The sequence below is a fragment of the Gnatocerus cornutus genome, chromosome 2 (assembly GCF_029298725.1).
Source record: "Gnatocerus cornutus isolate USDA-ARS CGAHR chromosome 2, icGnaCorn1.1, whole genome shotgun sequence".
NCBI classification, from domain to species: Eukaryota; Metazoa; Arthropoda; class Insecta; order Coleoptera; family Tenebrionidae; genus Gnatocerus; species Gnatocerus cornutus.
Genome location: NC_142234.1, coordinates 3218770 through 3241776, shown reverse-complemented (window position 1 = coordinate 3241776; position 23007 = coordinate 3218770). Strand labels below are relative to the sequence as shown.

The 23007-nt window shown below is 30.3% G+C and overlaps 1 protein-coding gene across 2 annotated transcripts in view; it reads left to right on the top strand.

The window, feature by feature from the left end:
• LOC148178176 (glutamate receptor ionotropic, kainate 2) overlaps positions 1 to 23007 on the top strand; it is a 236670-nt gene that overhangs the window by 179874 nt on the left and 33789 nt on the right. Inside the window, exons 4-7 of one of the 2 annotated variants that reach the window (XM_088050838.1) lie at positions 17233 to 17484; positions 17610 to 17630; positions 17934 to 18109; positions 22761 to 22814. In XM_088050838.1, coding sequence (XP_087906964.1) covers positions 17233 to 17484; positions 17610 to 17630; positions 17934 to 18109; positions 22761 to 22814 — 503 coding nt within the window. The remainder of the gene's footprint in view (positions 1 to 17232; positions 17485 to 17609; positions 17631 to 17933; positions 18110 to 22760; positions 22815 to 23007) is intronic. The other variant, XM_088050839.1, reaches the window with a different exon arrangement.

The window sequence follows — 23007 nt, the reverse complement described above, 5'->3', positions numbered from 1 at the left end:
TTTGGGGAAATTGATAAGTATATCTAAGCTAGTAACTTTCCAAAATTCTATTTTTGGCATAAAAACTTCCAGAGTTACAAATTTTTATTTTCAAAAATTTGAAAATTTTGGTTCATTTAAATAAAAAATTCTAAAAACTGTGTCTTTTGCTCTACAACGTTCAAATTTAGGGGAATTGATAAGTCAATCCAAACTAGTAACTTTCATAAATTTCATTGCCTTGGCGTAAAAACTTCCAGAGTTACAAATTTTTCATTTCAAAAATTGGATGTTTTAAGTTCATCTGCAAAATATAAAATTCTAAAAACTGCGTCTTTTGCTCTACAACGTTCAATTTTGGGGGATTTGACAAGTAGATCCAAACTAGTAACCTCCCTAAATTTCATTTTCGTGGGATGAAAACTTCCAGAGTTACATATTTTTATTTTCAAAAATTCGAAAATTTTAGTTCATTTAAGTAAAAAATTCTAAAAACTGTGTCTTTTGCTCTACAACGTTCAAATTTGTGGGAGTTGATAAGTAGATCCGAACTAGTAACTTTCCTAAATTTCATTGCCGTGGCGTAAAAATTTCCAGAGTTACAAATTTTTCATTTCAAAAATTGGAAGTTTTAAGTTCATCTGCGAAATAAAAAATTCTAAAAACTGCGTCTTTTGCTCTACAACGTTCAATTTTGGGGAATTTGACAAGTAGATCCAAACTAATAACTTCCCTAAATTTCATTTTCGTGGCATTAAAACTTCCAGAGTTACATATTTTTATTTTCAAAAATTTGAAAATTTTAGTTCATTTAAGTAAAAAATTCTAAAAACTGTGTCTTTTGCTCTACAACGTTCGAATTTGGGAGAGTTGATAAGTCAATCCAAACTAGTAACTTTCCTAAATTTCATTGCCGTGGCGTAAAAATTTCCAGAGTTACAAATTTTTCATTTCAAAATTTGGAAGTTTTAAGTTCATCTGCGAAATAATAAATTCTAAAAACTGCGTCTTTTGCTCTACAACGTTCAATTTTAAGGGATTTGACCACTAATTCCAAACTAGTAACCTCCCTAAATTTCATTTTCGTGGCATAAAAACTTCCAGAGTTACACATTTTTATTTTCAAAAATTGGAAAATTCTAGTTCATTTAAATGAAAAATTCTAAAAACTGTGTCTTTTGCTCTACAACGTTCGAATTTGGGAGAGTTGATAAGTCAATCCAAACTAGTAACTTTCCTAAATTTCATTGCCGTGGCGTAAAAATTTCCAGAGTTACAAATTTTTCATTTCAAAAATTGGAAGTTTTAAGTTCATCTGCGAAATAATAAATTCTAAAAACTGCGTCTTTTGCTCTACAACGTTCAATTTTAGAGAAGTTGACAAGTAGGTCCAAACTAGTAACTTCCTTGAACTTCACTGTCACTGCATCTAATCAACGCTTTCAATGGTATGGACCGGTACGGTTTGTTGATCCTACATAGTGGGAGGTTGCATACGTTACAGGCGGTAGTGCCCGCACTCCATAAAGACGAATCAAGATGGCTCTATCGATATTAGAGTGTATATTTAATATCGAAGAGAAAATCTATGTAAATTTAGTAAAAATTTAGTACTTAAAATTTCAGTTTGATAAATCAAAAAATATAAAAATTTTATATGAGCTTTAAAAACTAAGGTTTGTACCTACAGAGATAACTCATTTTTGATTAATTTGAGAATTGATCGAGTGATATACATATTTCGATGCACAGCGCTGGGATTAGAGTCATCATCGAAATGAATTGACACTTGCATGTGGTAAAACACAAATGTTTTCAAAAGAAATCTTGCAAATAAAGTAACTTTAATGTAAGATCGTCGGAAAAATATTTTAATTTCCTTTCATTTCGGTATCAGTACGAGTAACTTACTGATAAAACCGCGACTCGCACATACGCATTTTCTTCATCGTCCATAAAATCGTATATTGCTGATTTTGCACTTGGGTCCACCTTTTTGTAGCCAGCAAACTCTAAAACATTAAATTGATGTAATAAACGTCCCGGACATTAGTTTATGACAACGCTTTCCTACATATAGAACTCAATTTGTTCTTCTCGTTATCATCACCAGCTACGTTACGAGGATTATATAGAGCCGATATTTGTATTAAATTTCACAAATCTCTGTTTTCAGGATGATCGTAAAAGTTACAATTTCCTGTTTTGATCGACGCTGCGAGCGTCCAGCAGTTATTCTTGTTTAATTTGATCAAATAAAGCTGTCTAATTTTAGAGAGTTTTCACTTAGCAGGCAAATCACAATATTGCTAGAAAAATGTTTCAACACTCTAATTTAAGAACTGAGCAAATAAAAATCGTCGAAAATTTTAGCAAATCAAGTTACAAAAGGTGCAAATCCGTAATATTTTGTGTAAAGATTATGGAACAAGGACATGAGAGTTCGCTCATAGTTTATAAGTAGCTTTATATTCTTAGTTGGTTTTAATACCCGACACGGAGAAAAGTTACTTGTGAGCTCCAGATTTGTAACCAAGATTTTATAGTGTGGCGAAGATTGAAATTCAGAATTTTTAGTCTTCGCGCTTTAGCAGAACTCATATGCAAATTGTCCTTAAAAATCTTCAGGTCGTGTTACAAAGATATTCTTTTTTTGTTTTACTAATGTCCCTAGTCAAAAAATGCTGAACGAATTAAAGGAGTAAAAAGACATTTCTAAAGTAAAATTGTCTTCTGATTTTGAGTTCGAAACCCGTTTTGCTCCATCTGTTACTGCCACCATAGACCAGGGTCGATAATTTTTGAAACCAAAAAAAATCGTAGTAGAATGAAACCTATTGGAAAATGTTGAGAATATTACAAAAATGAAAGGAAAAATAAATTACGGTCGATTCGAGATCGGGAAGTGGGAGAGGGTGGGATTTAAGGGTTAAAATCGCTTTATTTCGATTTTCGGCAAAACTACAAGGCTTATGGAAAAAAGTTAAATGGCAAAGTTGTAGGTAATAAAAAGATCTACAACTTTTGTATTTACACTTTTTTCTCATAACCTCAAAATTTACTTGAAAAACTCAAAAAACCACGTTTTTGGTTTTTTATTTTTATCTTTTACAAAAAAAATTTTTTTTATGAAATTTGGTGAGAACTTACCTTTGTATATACCAAATACACAAGAATTTTTTGGATTTGAAAAATTCATTTTTTCTCCTTATTTTTATTTAATACCGAAAAAGCACCCTAATTTTCAATCGAAAATTCACGCGTCAAAATATCAGCTTTTTTAAAAAAGTTGGTGGGCTTTTTATTCGTTGAAATCTCTACTTTCTGATAGTGTAATAAAAAATATACGTCACTATGGAAAATATTTTCAAAAAATTTAAAAAACGAAAAAAACTCGAATCGAAAAATTATTATTATTTTTATCGTTATGTACAATTTTGAGCTATTTATTAATATTAACACTGTAATTACTCATTTAGCGTATGATTCTAAGTTACATTGATTAACAAAAAAATTTTCAATCAAAAGATACTACTATAATTAACAAACAACTAAGTTAATAATGTGTATATTTGATAAACATCTACAATTTGATTGCTCTGGCATTTAAATTAACAGAGTTACAGTTTTAACATATTTTTTCCAAAAGTTTATAGTTTATTCCCAAAATAAAAAAATCCAAAATTTGACATTTCTGATCTGTAATAGCATTTTTTTCGCATTAATTGTATATTAATTACTGTACGTCTAAATTAGGAATCTCCTCAATTTTCATGTTTGTTAAAAATACAGCCCTTAATACATATATAATTTAAACAGTTAACGGTTTAATAAAAAAAAATTAAATTTGCCAAAATTAGTACGTTTTGCTGTAGAATTTTGAAATTTGGCATATTTAGTAATTAAATCTGAAATAACAGCCTTGCTAAATTTCATTGTTTTGTCATTAAAATAGACCCATATATTTTTTCCAAAAGTTTTTGTTTTTTTTTTTTTAAATAAAAATTCCAAAATTTAACTTTTCTTTGACAGTTCATGTAGCGATGCAAAAAATACATGTTTACAAATATTTATTATTTAGTGCTAGCTTTCCAAACATTTGCAAGTTTTCCTAAAAATTCTGAACAATAATTTTCCCTCTTCAATGTTTTTGGTCCATAAGCAAACTAAGATCTCTGCATCATCAAAACAGTTTTCAAAAATGCATTATTCTGAGCTGCATAACCATTAAAGTCATTATGAAACTCAATATAAGTATTCCTTGAAATTACGATCTTGTAGGAAATGACATTGATTTTTTAATAACATCGCTAAAAAATAACAAAGAATTGTAATGTTTTTTTTTATTTTTAATGTTTTTTCTACTCTAACTTCTAAACAACAAGAGTTAGTTGATAGTTGAAAAGATAGACAATGTATTTGTCAGCGCATCATAAAGACAAGATCTTGATGCTTACAATGAAAAATCGAGAATAATTCTTGAGTTATATGGAAAATTACATTCGAAAATTACTAAAAAGGTACTTTTGGGACATAAGATCAGTTTTTCAAAAATATTATGGAAAATACTAACCCTAACGACGAGCTTTATAGGTCATTGTTTAGCTTATTAAATTGGCTTTTCAAAATACTGTCGAGAAATTCCACACATTTGCAAGTTTTAATGAAATACATTTTTGTATAACGGAACCTGAAAAAATATTTTTAGGCGACTTAATCTGAAAATGCAATGTTTAGGCCTCAAACGCGGCCTAAAAGTAAGTCTTTTCTGGCCGCAAACATTTTTGGCCGATCTATGGTGGCGCCATCTATCCATAGTTTTGCATATTACATCAAGATACCGATATTACCCTCAATTTTATAATTAATTGGGTAAAATCAAATCGACAAACTGCTGTAAAGTGCAATAAAGATGTGTTGAATTATTGAAAATGAACAAGTCTAGCAGTGCTGCTGCAACAACATCAAAAAGCACATCAAACCCAATTCATACAAATTGTGAAGCTACACATGCCGAAATTGCAAATGTAAATAAAGAAAATATGAACTTTTCTGAAGGATTCATAAATATTTACAATTATTCAGTCGTTATGCATGATTAAATCAATAAATCATAAATAAAAATTAATGAACTAGTAGTAGTTTTTAAAAAATCACCCTGTATATAACGTTGGATTGTTTTAGAACATTTTCTTTTTATTCTGCAAAATTTTAAATCTCAGATTTGACGACAAGTATGTGAAAAATTTAAATTTAAGAAAGGTTAGAAAACTTCAAAATGAACTTCACCACTTAAGCCAACGATATGTAATGTAATGAATAAAGAATTTATCAAAACTCTGACAGCTGTTGAGGTTATCAGGTTTAGTATTTTTGGGATAAATTTAAAATTGCCAACGAAAGCTACGAATATGTATTTTGGGTTGCATTCGGCATTTAGTCAAACTTATTATAACTCGTTGGCGCGCTGTATTTAACATTTCAAACAATTTAAATTTAACAATTTAAATAATAAAATTCAGGCATTCTTATAACTGTGGGCAAATCCTGTTTCTATGTAATAATTTAACTTTAATATTTGACGAGTAAGGCATTAGGTGTCAAGGACCTGAGACGTCTAAAGCGCGTTAAACCAGACTGTTAAAGAAAAATTTCCCATAGCATTTATATTTCTTTCTCTTTATATCAGAAGTTATACCTTTGCACCAAAGTCAACGACGCGGGTGTTAAATAAAACATGAGTTTGCGCTAATATTGACGTAGAAACCTTAATGTAAGTATGCAAAGCGATACTTTATAATCTATACCTTGTCATAACATCCAAAAACGTAATTTTAGCTTTTATAGAGAATATAATATTAGTCCGTGTATTAAATAATAAATGAAGGTAATGGTGTTGCCGTTTTTTCGTATTGTCATTGTTCCTTTGAGGTTTCAATGAAACTCCCACTAGAATAGAATAGAAATGAAAGAGCAGAAATTTCAGTTTACTCCTTCCACGTCATTTCATTGAATTTGAAACTCCAATCCTCAACACATTTCATGTAAATAATATATTAATATCCAAGAAAATGAAGAAAATCAAAAATTCATGAGGGTCTTTATGGTTCAGGCACCCCATTGCTTTATGTGGTACTTCAGGAGAGTTTAGGAGCTGAAATCAAACTACACAATATACAATATACGTATTGTTGAGTAACTAAGTCAGTAATAAATCCCACAGAATACGTGCAACATCATACAAACAAAGGCGTGAATTATGATCGTGACAATCTGCTAATTTACAGCACAGCAAGAGAATCCTCTTAGCATAATTACGTAGTTTCAATATCTTGTCCTAACATTTACTTTTAATTTAGCGAAGATTGTTAGATGTGACTAAATTACTGTTTCATGAATTATTTCCACTCAGAAGAAATCTTTCAAATGACATTGATTGACCTAAAAATTGCACTTCAGTTTTATATTATTATTAGATACCTACACATACATTTATTAAATATGACTCAGGAGCTAATTTGCCAGGTAGATCGACAAAACCAATTAACAAATTGTCCGTGAAAACTCATTTCTAAAGTGGAGTGTATCGCGTTTGCATTTTTTTTCAAGTTTTTTTTAACAACTTACAAAATTATGAATGACGATCAAATTCAGTTAATAAAGAAATTTTTTAATTTTGCACGTCAATTTTCAGGTTTTTTTACTTCGTGTCGAAGAACCGATTTTTAACATATTTAACATTACCTCTAGAAAATTTGGTAATAAATCGTATAGAGAAATTGATGAAGTGAGAAAAATTGTCCCAAAAAATTAAAAAAATTTGGAAATTCAGTTTAGAAAAAAAATCGAATTTTCTAGAAAAATGGGTTACAAATCGAAGAAGACAAACGATATTTTAAGAGCGAATAAAGAAAAGGTTGCAAACCATAAAATATGTTGAATTTGTGTGCAAAAATGATAGTGGAACATTCAAGTGAATCCTTTTACTGATATTGCATTCAAAACGGCTAGAAATGCTCCAGATGCTTTGCGCAAAAGTCTTCAAGCTTGCTCTCCACAAAAAAAAGAAAAAATAGTGCGGCAGCGCTTACTGAAGCAGAATTTTATAATATCGTTAAAATTCTTGATGAGGACACTCCAGAAGGTCTGCAAAAGAGGTTTTTTATGATAGCTGGGTGATGAGAGAGCAATTTGTTTGACGGACTTCTTTCTTCAAGGAAGAAACTGTAACAGTGGCGTTCTAACCGGCAAGATCAAATAGAATTCAATCTTTTCCAAAACGACTGGTTAAGTCCGAATAAAAGCAGACTGATTAGTGCCAATATGTTCTATTTGCTGCAGAGAATTTACCGATTCACAACAGAGCAAATTTAGAAATCAGCAGGATATAATACGGATTGATTAATAGATCGTAAGTTTTTACAAATCGCAAAATATAACGACGAAAAACATAAATTTTTAATAAAATATCGGCTAATCTGTATTGAAAATAACGAAAACAAGTTTACTGCTGATGTTTCTACAATTTGATGACAATTTGACATATGTGACACTTTCTGTTTGACATTCCGCGTAAGTCGCTTTGCTGAACGACTAATCACAGAACGGCATTTTAAATTTGGCGCGTACAAAAAATTCTCTGCGGTTAAGTTCGGTTTTTTCACTAGATGCTTGAAGTTGATTTTCTCTCCTACTGACTACTAATGAATTCATTATCTACTACTAGTTAGTAATGAAAATGGTATTGTTGGTTGCACCTGTTTGATGTGCGAACTCTAATGAGCAAAAATTCTCAAAGAACGCAAACGAATTGAAAGCCAAAACTAAAAAGAACGATTGTTGTACAGTCCTAAGGCATAGAGATTTTTAAAAAAGCCGTTAAATGATTCTCAACTGATAATTTGATAGTTACTAATGTTAGTTCAAATTTTGACAGATTCGCAAAGGGCACCACACATTTTTAGGTCAGAAAACTTGTATTTACAAACAAAATACAACAACGTGTTAGTAGAAAAGTGTCTTTTTTACCTTGATTAATAACGGGTGGCATTTTTCAGCACGACAGATAATATGAAATTAACGATGGAAACAATTGAAAAATCGACCAAATTATCAGTTGCAAGACACTATTTATATAGAACGACAAAATAAAAGATTGAACGACGTGAAATTTTATTTCCCAGTAAAATAAAAAAATCGGGCGGCAAGTTATACAGGGCTATTCACATAACTGTACGACCTGTAATTTCAAAAAATGCAACCCATTATACATTTTCAAAGCAATCTTCGCTTTTAGTAAATTGAAATATATAAAATCGATCAATGATGCCTGCATGGTTGATGCTTGACATTTAAACAATCATCACACTGACATTTATTGTTCAACGATTTATTAAGATAACAAAACTGGAAGCCAAGTTTATGTAACAGTAACAAATTTAACAAAAATTGGAAACAAATCATCGTAACAAGTGTTGAAAATGCTGCAGCTAATTTAAACTGGAAAGTCAAAAATATTCACTCAAAGCACCCGAAAATTGCAAATTGCAATTTTCTAATGTGATTAGCTGACATTTTCTGAGGGAAATAGTCGCTGAAATTTCCACACGTGTTGTATTTACTATATACAGGGTCCGGCAACACTTGTGTCCACCCTTAAAATCGTCTTTAATTTTAAAGACAAAATTTTGAAAATTTGCATACGCTTATAGTTGACAAAGCTCTAGAAGCTGACGTAACAACTTGTTTTTTATGACGGTTTTTTTGGCGTCGGGACGCCTAAGAAGTATAATTTTTGCGATTATTGCGGAAATATTCGCGAATTCAATTTTTTTTTCAACATAACTGTGATACAAATATCTGAGTTTTTATTTTAAATCTAATGCAAATTGTGTTTAAAGTTTTCTAAATTATGACAGCGCAGTGGCAAACTACGTTTACACCAAAATTTCACAAGTTACTTCATTCACATTTATAACGGTTAATTTTGATTAACACGGGCATGTTGCACTTTATGGACACCAGAAATCGTTAATTAACATCGACAAAGCGACAATTTTAGCAAGTAAAATTTTTGTTACAATCTATAGCGAACCAAAGGATAAATGTCATTTGTGATACAAGATGTTGACAGATGGGTGTAAACGTAGTTTGACGTAATGAAATTGGAAACTAACTTGATAAAACAGCTTTTTGTTCACAAATTTTGAAGACAATTTGCATTGAATCTAAAATGACAACTGAGATATTTTTAACACATTTATATTGACAAAAAATGAAATTAGCGGTTGATATCACAAATCCTCACAATTAACTAAAAATTACATTTTTATGGCGTCGCGATGCGAAAACTGTCAGTGACAAAAATCAAATTTTTGCGTCAGATTCTAGAGCTTTGTCAACTGTAAGCGTATGTAAATTTTCAAAATTTTATCTTTAAAATTAAAGACGATTTTGGGGGTGGACACAAGTGTTGCAATATTGCAATTGATCGATTTCGCAAGAAGAACAGATTAATTGAACAATCAGGGATAACCTTAACCCCATTGTGTAATAATTTTCTAACAGATTGACGACTCTGTATGTAAATGTTCCTTATTTTGTTTTAGAGAAAATTCTAAATAATTTCATATTTTTTAATTTTTTTTGATCCCTTAGCATACTAGTAACTTTTCATCATCAAACCGCTTTCTAAAATGCTTTATTTTGGATTGTTTTGGTATTAAAATTAATTTAAAAATAAATAGTATGTGTACCTATGCCTAAATGAATGACTATTTTGTTCCCATTTTTTTGAAAAGTTTTTATTGTTTTGGTATTTTTTTGTTGTTCCGTAACTTCATTTTTTTTTGGGACTAAAGTCAATTTTTCAAAAATATAGAAATTATTAACCCAAGCAATAAATTTTATGGGTCGTTTGAGAAACTTATTTAATTGTCTTGAATAATTCCATAACATGTTTCAAGAAAATCTATAGAAAAAGAATATTTATGCAGTCTCCAATATAAAACCTTGTTGACTAGTGGCCTGTAATAAATGTTGCAATTAAAATTAAATCAATTAGTCATGCGTAATTTTCAGCAGGACAATAAATTTTTCAATCTCTTTATGTATGCATAGTTTGAACATTTCATTAATTAAAGTTATTTCCTCGAAATGGCGATTTTTTTTTACCCCAAAATTAAATTTCCATTTATAGAGCTGAATTTATGAATAAAAAGACGAGGATATCCACTCTCTTTTGATCATTTGAATACGAAATTAATAGCGGGATCCGTCAGACGCTCTTTATTCATTTTGCTGTTTTTACATATTGAGAACACGTATTGTTTTTTTGTTTGCCAATGGCAAAAATGGTTGCAAGAACATATTTCTTTATTACGGTAATTCTTCACTGAAAAATCTAATCTAATACTTTGCTTTGCTTTGATAATCCACTCAAAAAGCGAGCTAAACAACTTCTTTTCAAATTTCATCTCGAGCTTTGCATAATTACATACTTTCTCGCCTTTTTCACACTCGCTTCCGTTCTTAAAATTAAGGTCGTCTTACTATACAAAGATTACAAATTAAATAATATCTTCGTGCAAACATCAATATCTTGTTAACTTTGTGCACATGGAGGGAGCGAAATTTCAACGGTACATTTTATCATTACTTGTAGGAAGTTGGTACATATTTATTATGTTCATTTATGATTTTAATACAATTAATTTTGATGCTTTGTTCTTGAAATCGTTTTTGGACATTTGAACAAAAAACGCAGTTGCTTTTTTAATGAATTAAAACTTGCAATTTAACTGGAATTCAAGACTAAAATAAAAATATGTAATTGGGGGTAGGTAAGTCATAATTTACAGGACTTTCTAAAATTGCTATTTCTGTAATGGAATTTTGTTCAACATTTGTATGTTCAATGGCACAAAACATTAAAAATAATGCTTTTCAATCGTTTCAGAACAATCTTTGTCTGGTTTATCGATGCATTATCTCAATTTTCTACATTTTCTGAACCATTTATTTGTAATTGTTTCATTTCTCTCCGGAGCTGCCATTAAATTGTCATAGTCACAAATATTCTTAAATAAATTACACTCAGCAGTTTTCGAACACCTGCATACCCATTTAATTGAGCTTCCTGGATTCTCTTGTTTTTTTTTAAATTAATCAAATTAAAATTAGGACTTTTCATCGATTTTTTATGAATATCGATTTTGCCAAAAAATACCTTTAAAAATCGATAATTGCCGTTTCGATGTATGTATTTTATTTTACACTCTTGAGTTTGGTGATATTTATAAAGACTGGAATTTAATTTAAGGGAGTTATATTTTAAAATTTTGTTTATTCTTATTAATCTGAAATTTGTTATTCTTTTTTATAATTTATTTACTTATTATTTGGTTTATTACTTAAGGTTTTTATTTATTTTTGTTTTTTTCGTATTTGCTTATTATTTTGTTGCTTTATTAAAGAATTTTATTTATTTTTGTTTTTCACAATATTCTATGCTATATTGAGTTTTTATTTACTATTTTTCAAAATCGATGTTTTCTACGATGTATTGGAGATCGATGTAATTGTGCTCTTGTTAAAATTGAGTTCAACATCGATTTTTTTTACTCGATATTCCCAGATTTAATTTAGCCATTAGTCAATCACTAATAAAATATCTCAGTTGTCATTTTAGAATTTATGGAAATTATTTTTAAAATTTCAGGAAAAAATGCTGTTTTTTCAAATTAATTTCCAAATTCATAACATCAATATTGGAAACCACGATTTAAATCTGGGACTTTTACATCGATTTTTTATTAATATCGCCAGAAAAACATCGATTTTTAATACATATATTTTTATTTTTATTGTATCATTAAAAATCGATGATTGCGGTTTTGATATATAAATTCTATTTTACATTCTTGATTTTGGTGATATTTCGTTTGGTTAGTTGTCAACGTATAGAACCAAAACAAAGCGGGATTTACTTGTGCTGCGGTCTAAATAAAGAAGACTGGAATTTAATTTAAGAGAGTTATACTTTTGAATTTTGTTTATTCTTAATTAATCTCGAATTTGTTTTTTTTATAATTTTTTACTTATTATTTTGTTTATTACTTAAGGTTTTAATTTATTTTTGTTTTTCTTGTATTGCTTATTATTTTGTTGCTTTATTAAGAATTTTATTTATTTTTGTTTTTCACAATAAACTATACTATATTGAGTTTTTTATTTACTATTTTTCAAAATCGATGTTTTCTCTGATGTATTGGAAATCGATGTAATTGTGCTCTTGTTGAAATTGAGTTCAACATCGATTTTTTTTACTCGATATTCCCAGATTTAATTTAGCCATCAGTCAATCACTAATAAAATATCTCAGTTGTTATTTTAGATTTTATGGAAATTATTTTTAAAATTTCAGAAAAAATGCTGTTTTTTCAAATTAATTTCCATATTCATAACATCAATATTGAAAACCACGATTTAAATCTGGGACTTTTACATCGATTTTTTATTAATATCGCCAGAAAAACATCGATTTTTAATACATATATTTTTATTTTCATTGTATTATTAAAAATCGATGATTGCGGTTTCGATGTATGAATTTTATTTTACATTCTTGATTTTGGTGATATTTCGTTTGGTTGGTTGTCAACGTATAACCAAAACAAGGCGGGATTTACTTGTGCTGCGGTCTTAATAAAGAAGACTGGAATTTAATTTAAGAGAGCTATATTATTGAATTTTGTTTATTCTTAATTCGTCTCGAATTTGTTTTTTTATAATTTTTTTACTTATTAATTTTAGAAAATTTACACAGGAGAGTGGACTGATAGCAATGAGCTAGAGTTTGTTTATTCTTATTAATCTGAAATTTGTTATTCTTTTTTATAATTTATTTACTTATTATTTGGTTTATTACTTAAGGTTTTTATTTATTTTTGTTTTTCACAATAATCTATGTTATATTGACTTTTTTATTTACTATTTTTCAAAATCGATGTTTTCTCCCATTTATAGGAGATCGATGTAACTGTGCTCTTGTTGAAATTGAGTTCAACATAGATTTTTTTACTCGATGTTCCCAGATTTAAATCAAATTGACAAGGTGATAAAACCGTGAAAATTCACAAAATGTACAACTGCAAAGATGACAATGTTATTTCTGGAACAGCCTGTATATTTTCATACGATCCTCTTGTCAATAAAGTCTGGTTGCGATGGAAAATTATTAATTTTTTTAAGACCTGCATGGAATATTCTATTTCCGCCGACAAATTCCGTTTTTCTCCCTGGACAGGAACTCATTTGGAATCTTAAGTGGCACATCCTAAAATGGAAAAATTTCGTCATTCATGTACTTAATTTTATTAAGAATGAATGTGTATGGATGGTTTTGAAATGGCTTCAGAAAGAAAGCATGTGAAAGCCGTGAAAAAATCTCCGACTGAAATTTTTGCGGCAATAGCTAACTAACGCCAAAGAATCGCTCTATCATGGCCCAGGTAATAGCGAACGATCTCATTAATCGGTTGTTAAGAGCGGTAGTTGGGATGCAACATATGCGCTATGGGAATTACAATAACCACGTTACCGCCCGTCTCTAATTTCCGGGGCGGTTCGCAGGTGCTTATTCCAGTCGGGTCTTGTTAGCCCTCCACTCCTCCATCTCTTTTACCACTTACATTTATGTATTCATATTCACCATGCAAATAACAAGCCGGCAATCATTTTCCCATTTTTACTGGTGGATATTACACTCCGCTGGCGTTGCAGAGATGAAGCTTAATGTAAGGAATTGGTTTTCAACCCTTCGGGGAAGAAAGCGAGGGTAGAGGTTGTTAGGGAGAACGTTAGTGACGGTCAATCTCGTTCCATTTAAAAACCGAATTAAACAGTAAAGCAAGAGGTGATCCACATAACACAAAGTGTGTTTATTAATAATTATATTTAGACATTGAAGCTTAAAATTAAAAACAGCCTTGTCTGTCATAAAAGCTGGACACCTAATAACTAATCTTTTTTGCTCCAAGAAGTTGGAAAAATGATGAGGTGCCATGGACGCGATAAAAATACAATAAAATGCAGCTTTCTTTATTCGTTTCGACTTTCAGTTGCAGTGTTTTACGAGAGAAAATTCGACCGTCGATTTATCAGTTATCACATTGTGAACAGGGGAGGTTAAAATATATTTGACGGGAAAATCTTTTATGGAAGTCCTCCTACTTTTACTGAATAAAATATTTTATTTAACAACTTCTTGTATTCTCTTCAATTTATGGTTTTTCTAGGTTTAGATGAAAATTTGAGATGCGTCAAAATAAGGCAGGACCAAAAATGAACGATTTTTCTGATAACTGTGACCTTTGAACTCGTTAAGAGGGGAAATAGGGTTGGACGGTTAAAAAAATCTTTTTTAGGCGACTTAAACTGAAAATGGAAGTTTTCGGCCTCAAACATTTTTTGGCCAATCTATAATGGCGCCATCTATCCATAGTTTTGCATATTACATCAAGATACCGACATTATCCCCAATTTTATAATTATTTGGGTAAAATCAAATCGACAAAGTGCTGTAAAGTGCAACAAAAAAGTGTTAAATTATTGAAAATGAGCTTGTCTAGCAGTGTTGCTGCAACAACCTCAAAAAGCCACATCAAACTTAATTCATACAAATTGTGAAGCTACACATGCCGAAACTGCAAATGTAAATAAAGAAGGATTCATAAATATTTACAATTATTCAGTTGTTATAAATGATTAAATCAATAAATCATAAATACAGATTAATTAACTTGTATCACAGCCAAAAAGTGCCATTTTGCCCTCGCCTCGGCCATTAAAAAAGGCTCGGCCATAGAAGAAACACTTTTTGGCCTTGGTACTGTCGTAAATCTTGTTGCCATTGGTATTACCATAGTAATGAGAGTCTTGTCAATAACATTTGAATTAAAACATCTCATCCCTTCATGCCCCTTTAATTTATAGTATTTTGGTGACCCCGACGTGATTACAAGAATATAATTTTTTTTATTAATATAAGCTCGAGGATTCTAATGTGCATTTGTGTAAAAATATTTTGTCCTTAAGCTAAGCTAAGCTAAAAAAGGCAAAAATTGTTATCTCCGCCAATTTCAAACTTGTAGTTCATCAAATAACCAAATTTTGAACACATTTTCAAATTTTCAAAAATTTTTGGTTTCTTTAAGAATTAAAATTCCTATAATAGGTTCTGTTCATGCAATAATTATACGGTTTAATAACTTTATTAAGCAAAAAGGAACTGGTAACTTTAAATTTCAATGTTACGGAGGTATTATTTATTTATTTATTTTAATTTTAACAATTTTGATTTTTTTAATAATTTTTTTCTAAAATTTTGGAATTTATAGGTGGTTAATATGATATTAAGGCCATATATTCAGTAAAATTTTAAAATTGGAAGGTTCAACAACAACAAAATACTAATAATTTGTCCAAAAATTTGTTTTTTTTTAATATGATCATTGAAATTTCGAAAGTTCGTGTGGTTTTATAAATAATTATGTTTTTTGATAAGTTCGTTAAATAAACAACGAAAAATGATCTTTTAATGTTTTTGTTTTTAAATTTCGACAATAAATGAACACGGAAGTTTGCAAAATTTTTAAAATTTTGATTTTGTTGAATAATAAAATATTTCAAAATTTGGTCTGCCTGAGTAAAGAAATGAAATGCAGTAAGTAAACATTGCAAATAACAACTTATAGTTCTAGCATATAATCAAAATTACGATAATATTTTCCAAATTTTCAAAAATTTTGATTTTATAATGTTTAAATTAATTGTCTTACAGATTAATAAGATAAATAAATCAATGACATAAAATAATAAATAAAAGCTAAAAAAGGCAAAAATTGAAATATCGGCCAATTTCAAACTTTTAGTTCATCAAATATCCAAACTTTGAACACATTTGTCAAATTTTCAAAAATTTTTGGTTTCCTCAAGAATTTTGGGACTTTGTAAGTTCAAAAAAAATGAATGACAGTAAATTTCAAGGTTATTGTTTAACAAATAATTCAACTCAATAATTTTGCAATTTGGCAACACAGTTTTTCATTGAAAAAAGTACATATTTTAAAATTAAAAGAAAATGGTTTTACTGCAATTTTGAAATCTCTCAAAAATTTCTTAAATTTACGAAGTAAACAAGTTCAACCTAACGACATTCGAAAATTTGCAAGTTATAGAGCGATAAACATATTTAATAAAATGTTTTAATATTTCCAAAATTTTGTTTTATTTTTGAAAAATATCTTGAAATTAGTTTTATTCGTCATTAACTTGCAAGTGCAAGTTGAGGAGGAATCACATGCAATTGAAATTTTCGAATTATTTCTTGGGTGAGCTAAATATAGTGTTTTTTCTTTAATTTATAATAGTACACAAATAACTATTTTTTTTATTTCATAAATTGTTAGAGAAACTATTGAAAAATATGTTCTCAAAATTTCAAACAAAAATTCTGACTCGTTCTGTTGTTATACTCGTAAATTCAGATCCCTGAGCGCGCAATATATATTTTGTCAATAAACACCTTAGATAGAAAATTTCCAAACTCAAAATGAAAGTTTTCAAGAAGGATTACTCTATGGTATTGGAATAGCAAATTAATCGGTAAGCAATTTAAAAAAAAATGCCTTCACTTGTTTTTTTGGTACTTTTTTTAAACGCGTTTTTCTCAAATCGACTTTTTTTGAACTTGCGTACACTCTAGCTTGAAAAGTTTTTGACCAATCCTTTTGAAAATTGGCAGGTACTTTATTTACATCATTGCGCTCTATATAAACCTAAAATCGGAACATTATCATTATTAATTTTTTTTACGAAGAAATGTTAAAAAAAGTGGTAAAAATCATGCATTTTTGAATTGACCTCTGTAAATAATTAAACTTTCAATTTTTTTGATACAATTTAGGTTCATGTAGAAGAGAGACATATAATAAAAATAAATTCTAATGCAGTTTGATTTCAAATGAAAATTGCGCCCTCCAGGATGTACGCAAGTTGCCGAATCTGCAATATGGTGTAGCTAATATCTTCGGTGTTTTTCAAGGAAATACTTCAAAAAATTTACAGTATATACTTGAATATATGTATAAAAAATTGACAAACTTTCAATAAATTATATTGTACTGTTATACTGTAAAAAAAATCATGAAAATTAATGAGAATTTATTAATGATGGCTAATTCTACTTTGCAGCATGCCGACAAATGGAATTCGGAGTTCAAGCAATATTTGGCCCTTCCGATCCCGTGTTAGGTGCACATATTCAAAGTATTTGCGAAGCACTGGACGTCCCACACCTAGAAGCTCGGATCGACTTTGAGCCATTATCCAAGGAATTGTCAATCAATTTGCACCCAAGCCAAGAACACATGAACAAGGCCTTCAAAGACTTGATGACTTTCTTGAATTGGACCAAGGTGGCCATTATCTACGAAGAAGATTACGGTCAGTAAACCGCAACGCCTTAAGTTTTATGTTTAATATTCACAAATTAAAAAGTTTATGACTATTACTCTTTAGCTACGTAAGTTATAAAACGCAATAAGTTGGAAAATGTTTTCTTTCTCTAGTTCCACTTGTCGGGGGAAAAGGTTAGCAGCTATGCAACTTTTAAGGCTTTATTAGTAAAGCGCATTAGTAATTACTTAGAGCTTTAAGCTTCGGTGACAAATCCAACTTGCATGATTATTACAGCAGAATCGTTCCGAAAAATGTTTGAAATGAAACAATTTCATAGTCAGCGGATTCCAGCACGCAATATTTTACTCTCCACATCGCATGCTGTTTTTGATATCTCTTCCGACGTTTTCTTTTCATGATCCCACTAAAAAACTTATTTTTTTTTTAATTAATTTGTCTTTTTGTATGAAACCACATCATCTCATATATTGCAGGTCTCTTTAAGCTCCAAGAACTGGTGAAAACTCCGGCTAGTGCAAAGACTGAAATGTATGTTCGACAAGCAGGCCCGACTTCTTATCGACAAGTGCTGCGAGAAGTACGGCAAAAGGAGATTTACAAACTCATAATCGATACGAATCCTAGACATATACAAAAATTTTTTAGAGCGGTGAGTAAAGTGCCTCAAAATTAAGCTGATAAGAGATAACAGTCAATTTCTCATCACGCCTTACTAACTCCATTCCTGGCGTGAAAATCATGATTATTAAGAGAAGTCTTCACCCATTTCTATCCCATGTAAATTGACGGTTTCTTTATTAAAAAAAATATCGACTTCAGTTTTCGAGTATAGGTTTGTTACTTCCATTACTAAAAGTCTGTTTTTTTAGTTTTTTAAAAAACCTTCGGAATTTTCTTGAAATTGAAGTTATTTGATGCACAATTTAACAGTTTTCCATTTCACACTATATTTGACGTTATTTTATTATTTTGAAAAAAGCATTACGTAGAACTATGTATCAAAACAACATCTTACAAAATTGGTTCATTTTGCTTTATAAATAAAGGAGATATGATTCCGTTCAATTTCATTATTAAAAGTTCGGTCTTATTCTGTGAGCAAAGATTGATTTATTACTTTAAACCGCAAGTAATGGAAGCAGTAAACCGTCCAAAGATTTACAAGTTCCATGGGTCATTTTGTAAAGTAACCTCAGTTGACATATACCTAGTAAACATTTTATGGCTTAAGTCAAACCACCCATAGCAATAAAACTGGGTGTTGTAAACTGCAGCCGACAAATTTCTAGGTAGAGGGTTGACCGATGGTTGAACAGGCCCGGACTCATTTCGTGCTCATTTATGGTCCCCAACCGCAAGGATTAGTACTGCCCGGTCTTCTCATAATGTGGCCATAAAATTTACTAGGTGTATGTCAACTGGGTTTACAGTACATCCATCGAAAGAGCAGCTAAAAATCTATAAATGGGCTAAATCTGACGTCTACAAGTCAAATATTTTCGAAGTTAGAGGCAGAAAACGAAAAATTAAGATTTTTTACTAGTTTGAGTTAGAAATGTATTTCTTAAAAAATGAAAATTTCAAAATCGAAATGAGGCTGGATTCTTGCTGTATTTGTGAAGTAGATGTCAAAATACATCAAATAAAAAGTTTATATCAAGATCCAACGGTTACTTATGAAGAAATCGGCAGAAATGTACATGAAATTCCCAAAACTCGTCGAAAAATCACATAAATTTGAAGACCATTTCCAATATTTTTCATTCGGCCTTGTGATTTTGGTAGTTATGATGCTAAAGCAACGAAATTTGGAAAGATTACTAGTTTTGACTTGCTGACTGTTTATCCTAAAGAACAGTTTTTTTGAACAACAGGGACGGATTTTAGAAATTTTTATTTTCAAGACGGGCCAAAAATTTCCAATATACATATTTAAAGCAAACTAATAACTTTAGCAGTTTTAACGCAATGAAATTTGGAGAAATTTTTATCTTTAACTTAAGGGCAGGCAGTCAACTGTACCAAATTTCAATTTTTTTTAACAACAGGGACGGATTTTAGAAATGTTTATTTCAAGGCGGACCAAAAATTTCTAAAAACTTTTTTAAAAACGCAAAATTCATTTAAAATTCAGTAATTTAGCACAGTTAATTAACAAGTCAAAAGTAGTAAAGCCTGTAAATTGTACTCTCCGGAGACTAAAACTGTTAAAGTTACAAAATTTTATCGAAAATGGCCAAAATTTTTGGTTCACCTAAAAATTAAAAATTTTTAACAATCCGGTTTTTTGCTCTACAATTTTGTAATTTAGTATAGGTTAACTAACACGTCAGGAGTAGTAAAGCCTTCAAATTTTACTGTTTGGATACCAAAACTGCCAAAGTTACAAAATTTTTTCGAAGAGAGCAGACATTTTTGGTTCACCTAAAAATAAAAATTTCAAAAAACGCGGTTTTTCTTCTAAAATTTTGTAATTTGGCACAATTGATACGCAAGTCAAAAGAAGTAAACTCTCCAAATTTTACTGTCTGGAAACAAAAATTTTTGGCTCACTGAAAAAAAAATTTAAAAACGCGATTTTTTTTCTCTAAAATTTTGTAAGTTGGTACAGTTGAGTAACAAGTCAAATGTAGTATTGTAAACCTAGTTGACACACACCTAGTAAATTTTCTGGCCACATTATGAGAGGACCTAATCTATGCGGTTGGAGACCATAAAAATAGGCGCACGCCTGGTTGAATACCATCGGTCAACCCTCTTGTCGGCTGCAGTTTACAACACCCAGTTTCATTTCTAAGGGTGGTTTGACTTAAGCCATAAAATGTTTACTAGGTATATGTCAACTGGGTTTACTATAGGTACCTCCATTCCCTTGTCTGAATATTTAGAGCTTTTTAGCTACAGTTTGATTTTGATAAAAGCTTGATTGGTGATGAAGTCACAAGTAACAGTCAAAATTTTTACACATCTGGAAAATTATTTCGTGTATTAAATCAGTAATTTCACAAAAACCAATCCTATTGTAAAAAATGCAAAACAAGTCAACTTTTAATTTTAATTGCGGAACTTTTGAATTTATATTTGTAAAATCATTTAGTTTTACAACTAGCACAACATAAATTTTTATACAAGTAATTTTAGTCGTTGGTATGTCATTATTTTTATAGTCTTGACACAATTTGCGACATATTACCATCATATAAAAGTAACTGTTAGTGACAATTTAGACCACAAAATGTGTCATCTATTTAAAAAACGTAACTTTTTAACAAAATTCGATTTTGAGTAGATTCAAGATCTATTGGTGTATCTAATCGCAGTTTGACCGAAGTGCCCTAAGAGCTCGATTTCAAATCAGTGACGCAAAATTGCGTTGACGCAGTTGCTAAGGTTGCATCACTTTGATTGGGGTTGCTAAGGCGCAACTCTGATTTGGAATGCCGCAAGTCAACATGAAATCGGGCCCTAATTAGGTTAATGATAATGAACAACATCAAATTTTGCAAAAATTTGTAAACGTAGAACTGGCAACACATCAGAACTTGTTGACTCTATTCTATACAAGTCTTTGAATTTAAATGCCAAATCGACAAACCATGACAAAATATTTGAAAAAATTGCGAAGGCAGATTTACAAAAAAAGAAAACTTAATTTCTATACGACTTTGTGGTCTATTCATAGGCAAAAACATATGTTTTTTGGGTGCTTCACCAGACGGGCTCGTAGATAAAAACACGATTGTTGAAATAAAATCTCCATTTGCGGCTTACAATTTAAATCTTTCCCCTGAGAAAGGAATAGGACAATTATTTTTTTGTTATTTACTTAAGTTATACCGTGTTTTACGGCATTTTTACGTTTGTATTTTCTCTATATGTGCTTTTAAATTGTCACCTACTATCTTTATCTTTTCAATAATAAAATAAGTAAGAAAGTACAGAATCTTTTTAGAATTCATAGACGAAATCGTATTTTCTCATTAATTTTACTTGGAATGCTTAGTTACCAAAAGTTCATAAAGTTAAGTAAATTTAGGCGATAGTTGTGGTCAAAACAAAAGAATTGTTACTTGTGTTCGTATAAAAAAAAGACTAATTACTAATTAGCATTAAGGTAATTGAGGCACCTTGATAAGTTGCGATTAGCCCCTCCAGTAGATTTTAATCAACTCATCATAAAACATTAAAAAAAAATTGTTTGGTTAATTTAGCTTATGATTTAAGTTCTCGGACTAGAAGAATTGTTGCTTGTGTTTGAACGAAAACAAAAAGATTTTACATAAAAGAGCAGACCTTGGCAAACCTATTGTACTTTTCTGGGCTGCAGAACCCCTTGTAAATGTAGTGATTATCACTTTATGACGTTTTATGATGTGTTCAGAGGGACCAAGCAAATTTGACAGCTGTCCGAATTTTTATTGCTTTCGAAACTCGGTTCAGATGAAGACTCCTCTAATTAAATAAAATTCGATCTGTTGACATTATTATTCATTTTACATTTAGCTCCGATATTCCTAAATTACTCATCCTATTCATGATCGAGTTCTATCGAAATTCAATGATAAAAATATTTTCGCTAATTTCCATTGAATGGGAGCTTCGGAATGTGCTGAAATATTCGTAATATAGGTCAAACGTGTTTTTCATTAGGGAAATATAGTATTGTGTGCATCAGATAGCCGACCTTCCTTTCTGAACGACAATAACACGAAGCACCAATCGTTCCAGCAGAATAAGATAATTTAGTTCGGAGGGAAGCAAAAATGCATATCTATGAAAAGATGGAATCTGATTACAATAGAAATACGAAAAAGAGGGCATATACAGAGTGTCTTAGCCACAGATTTCAGCAAAAAAGGTTTTTCTTTCAGTCGACGGTTTGTTTATTCCAAACATAAAAGATTTTTGATCTTTCTATAAAAATTTCCCTTTTCTTCCAATATTTAGAAAGGCGCTTTTTCCCTTTCGCACCTGTAAATACGGCGCAGTTAAATTGGGAACCCCACATGTTAGCGCTGATCCCTCGGCCTACAAAAACCGCCAATTTAATGGCAGCTTTAGGTTTACAGAAATCCAGAGCACGCTTTGATCTGTTGGTGACGGCGAATCGAAGTTAAACCTGCTAAGGCGCTTTGCTGTGTCAACGAACACAAAATGTTATTTCTAACTCAGTTTGCTCAAACAAACTATGCTTTGTTTCCCGATTGGTATTTATCTTGTTTCGCCCACGACCCAATCAGTTACTGACTAGTTTAAACCCTTCCACACCAATTAGCGGAGCTGATTTATGGTTTTTGCAGGTTTTACAACTTCAGATGAACGACTACAGATACCATTATATGTTCACCACTTTTGTAAGTATCATTCATTTTAGACAGTCCTTACTTCTTGGGTTTTGTCTTTTAATACGTATTAACACTGTTTTTTTACTTCCTAGCAATAAGTATTTTTTTAATTCGATACAGTTCCTCATCCTCCTAATTAAATAAATCATTATAACGAATCTAAATTGAATATTTGAATGAAAACTTCTAAGCTAGTTGCTTG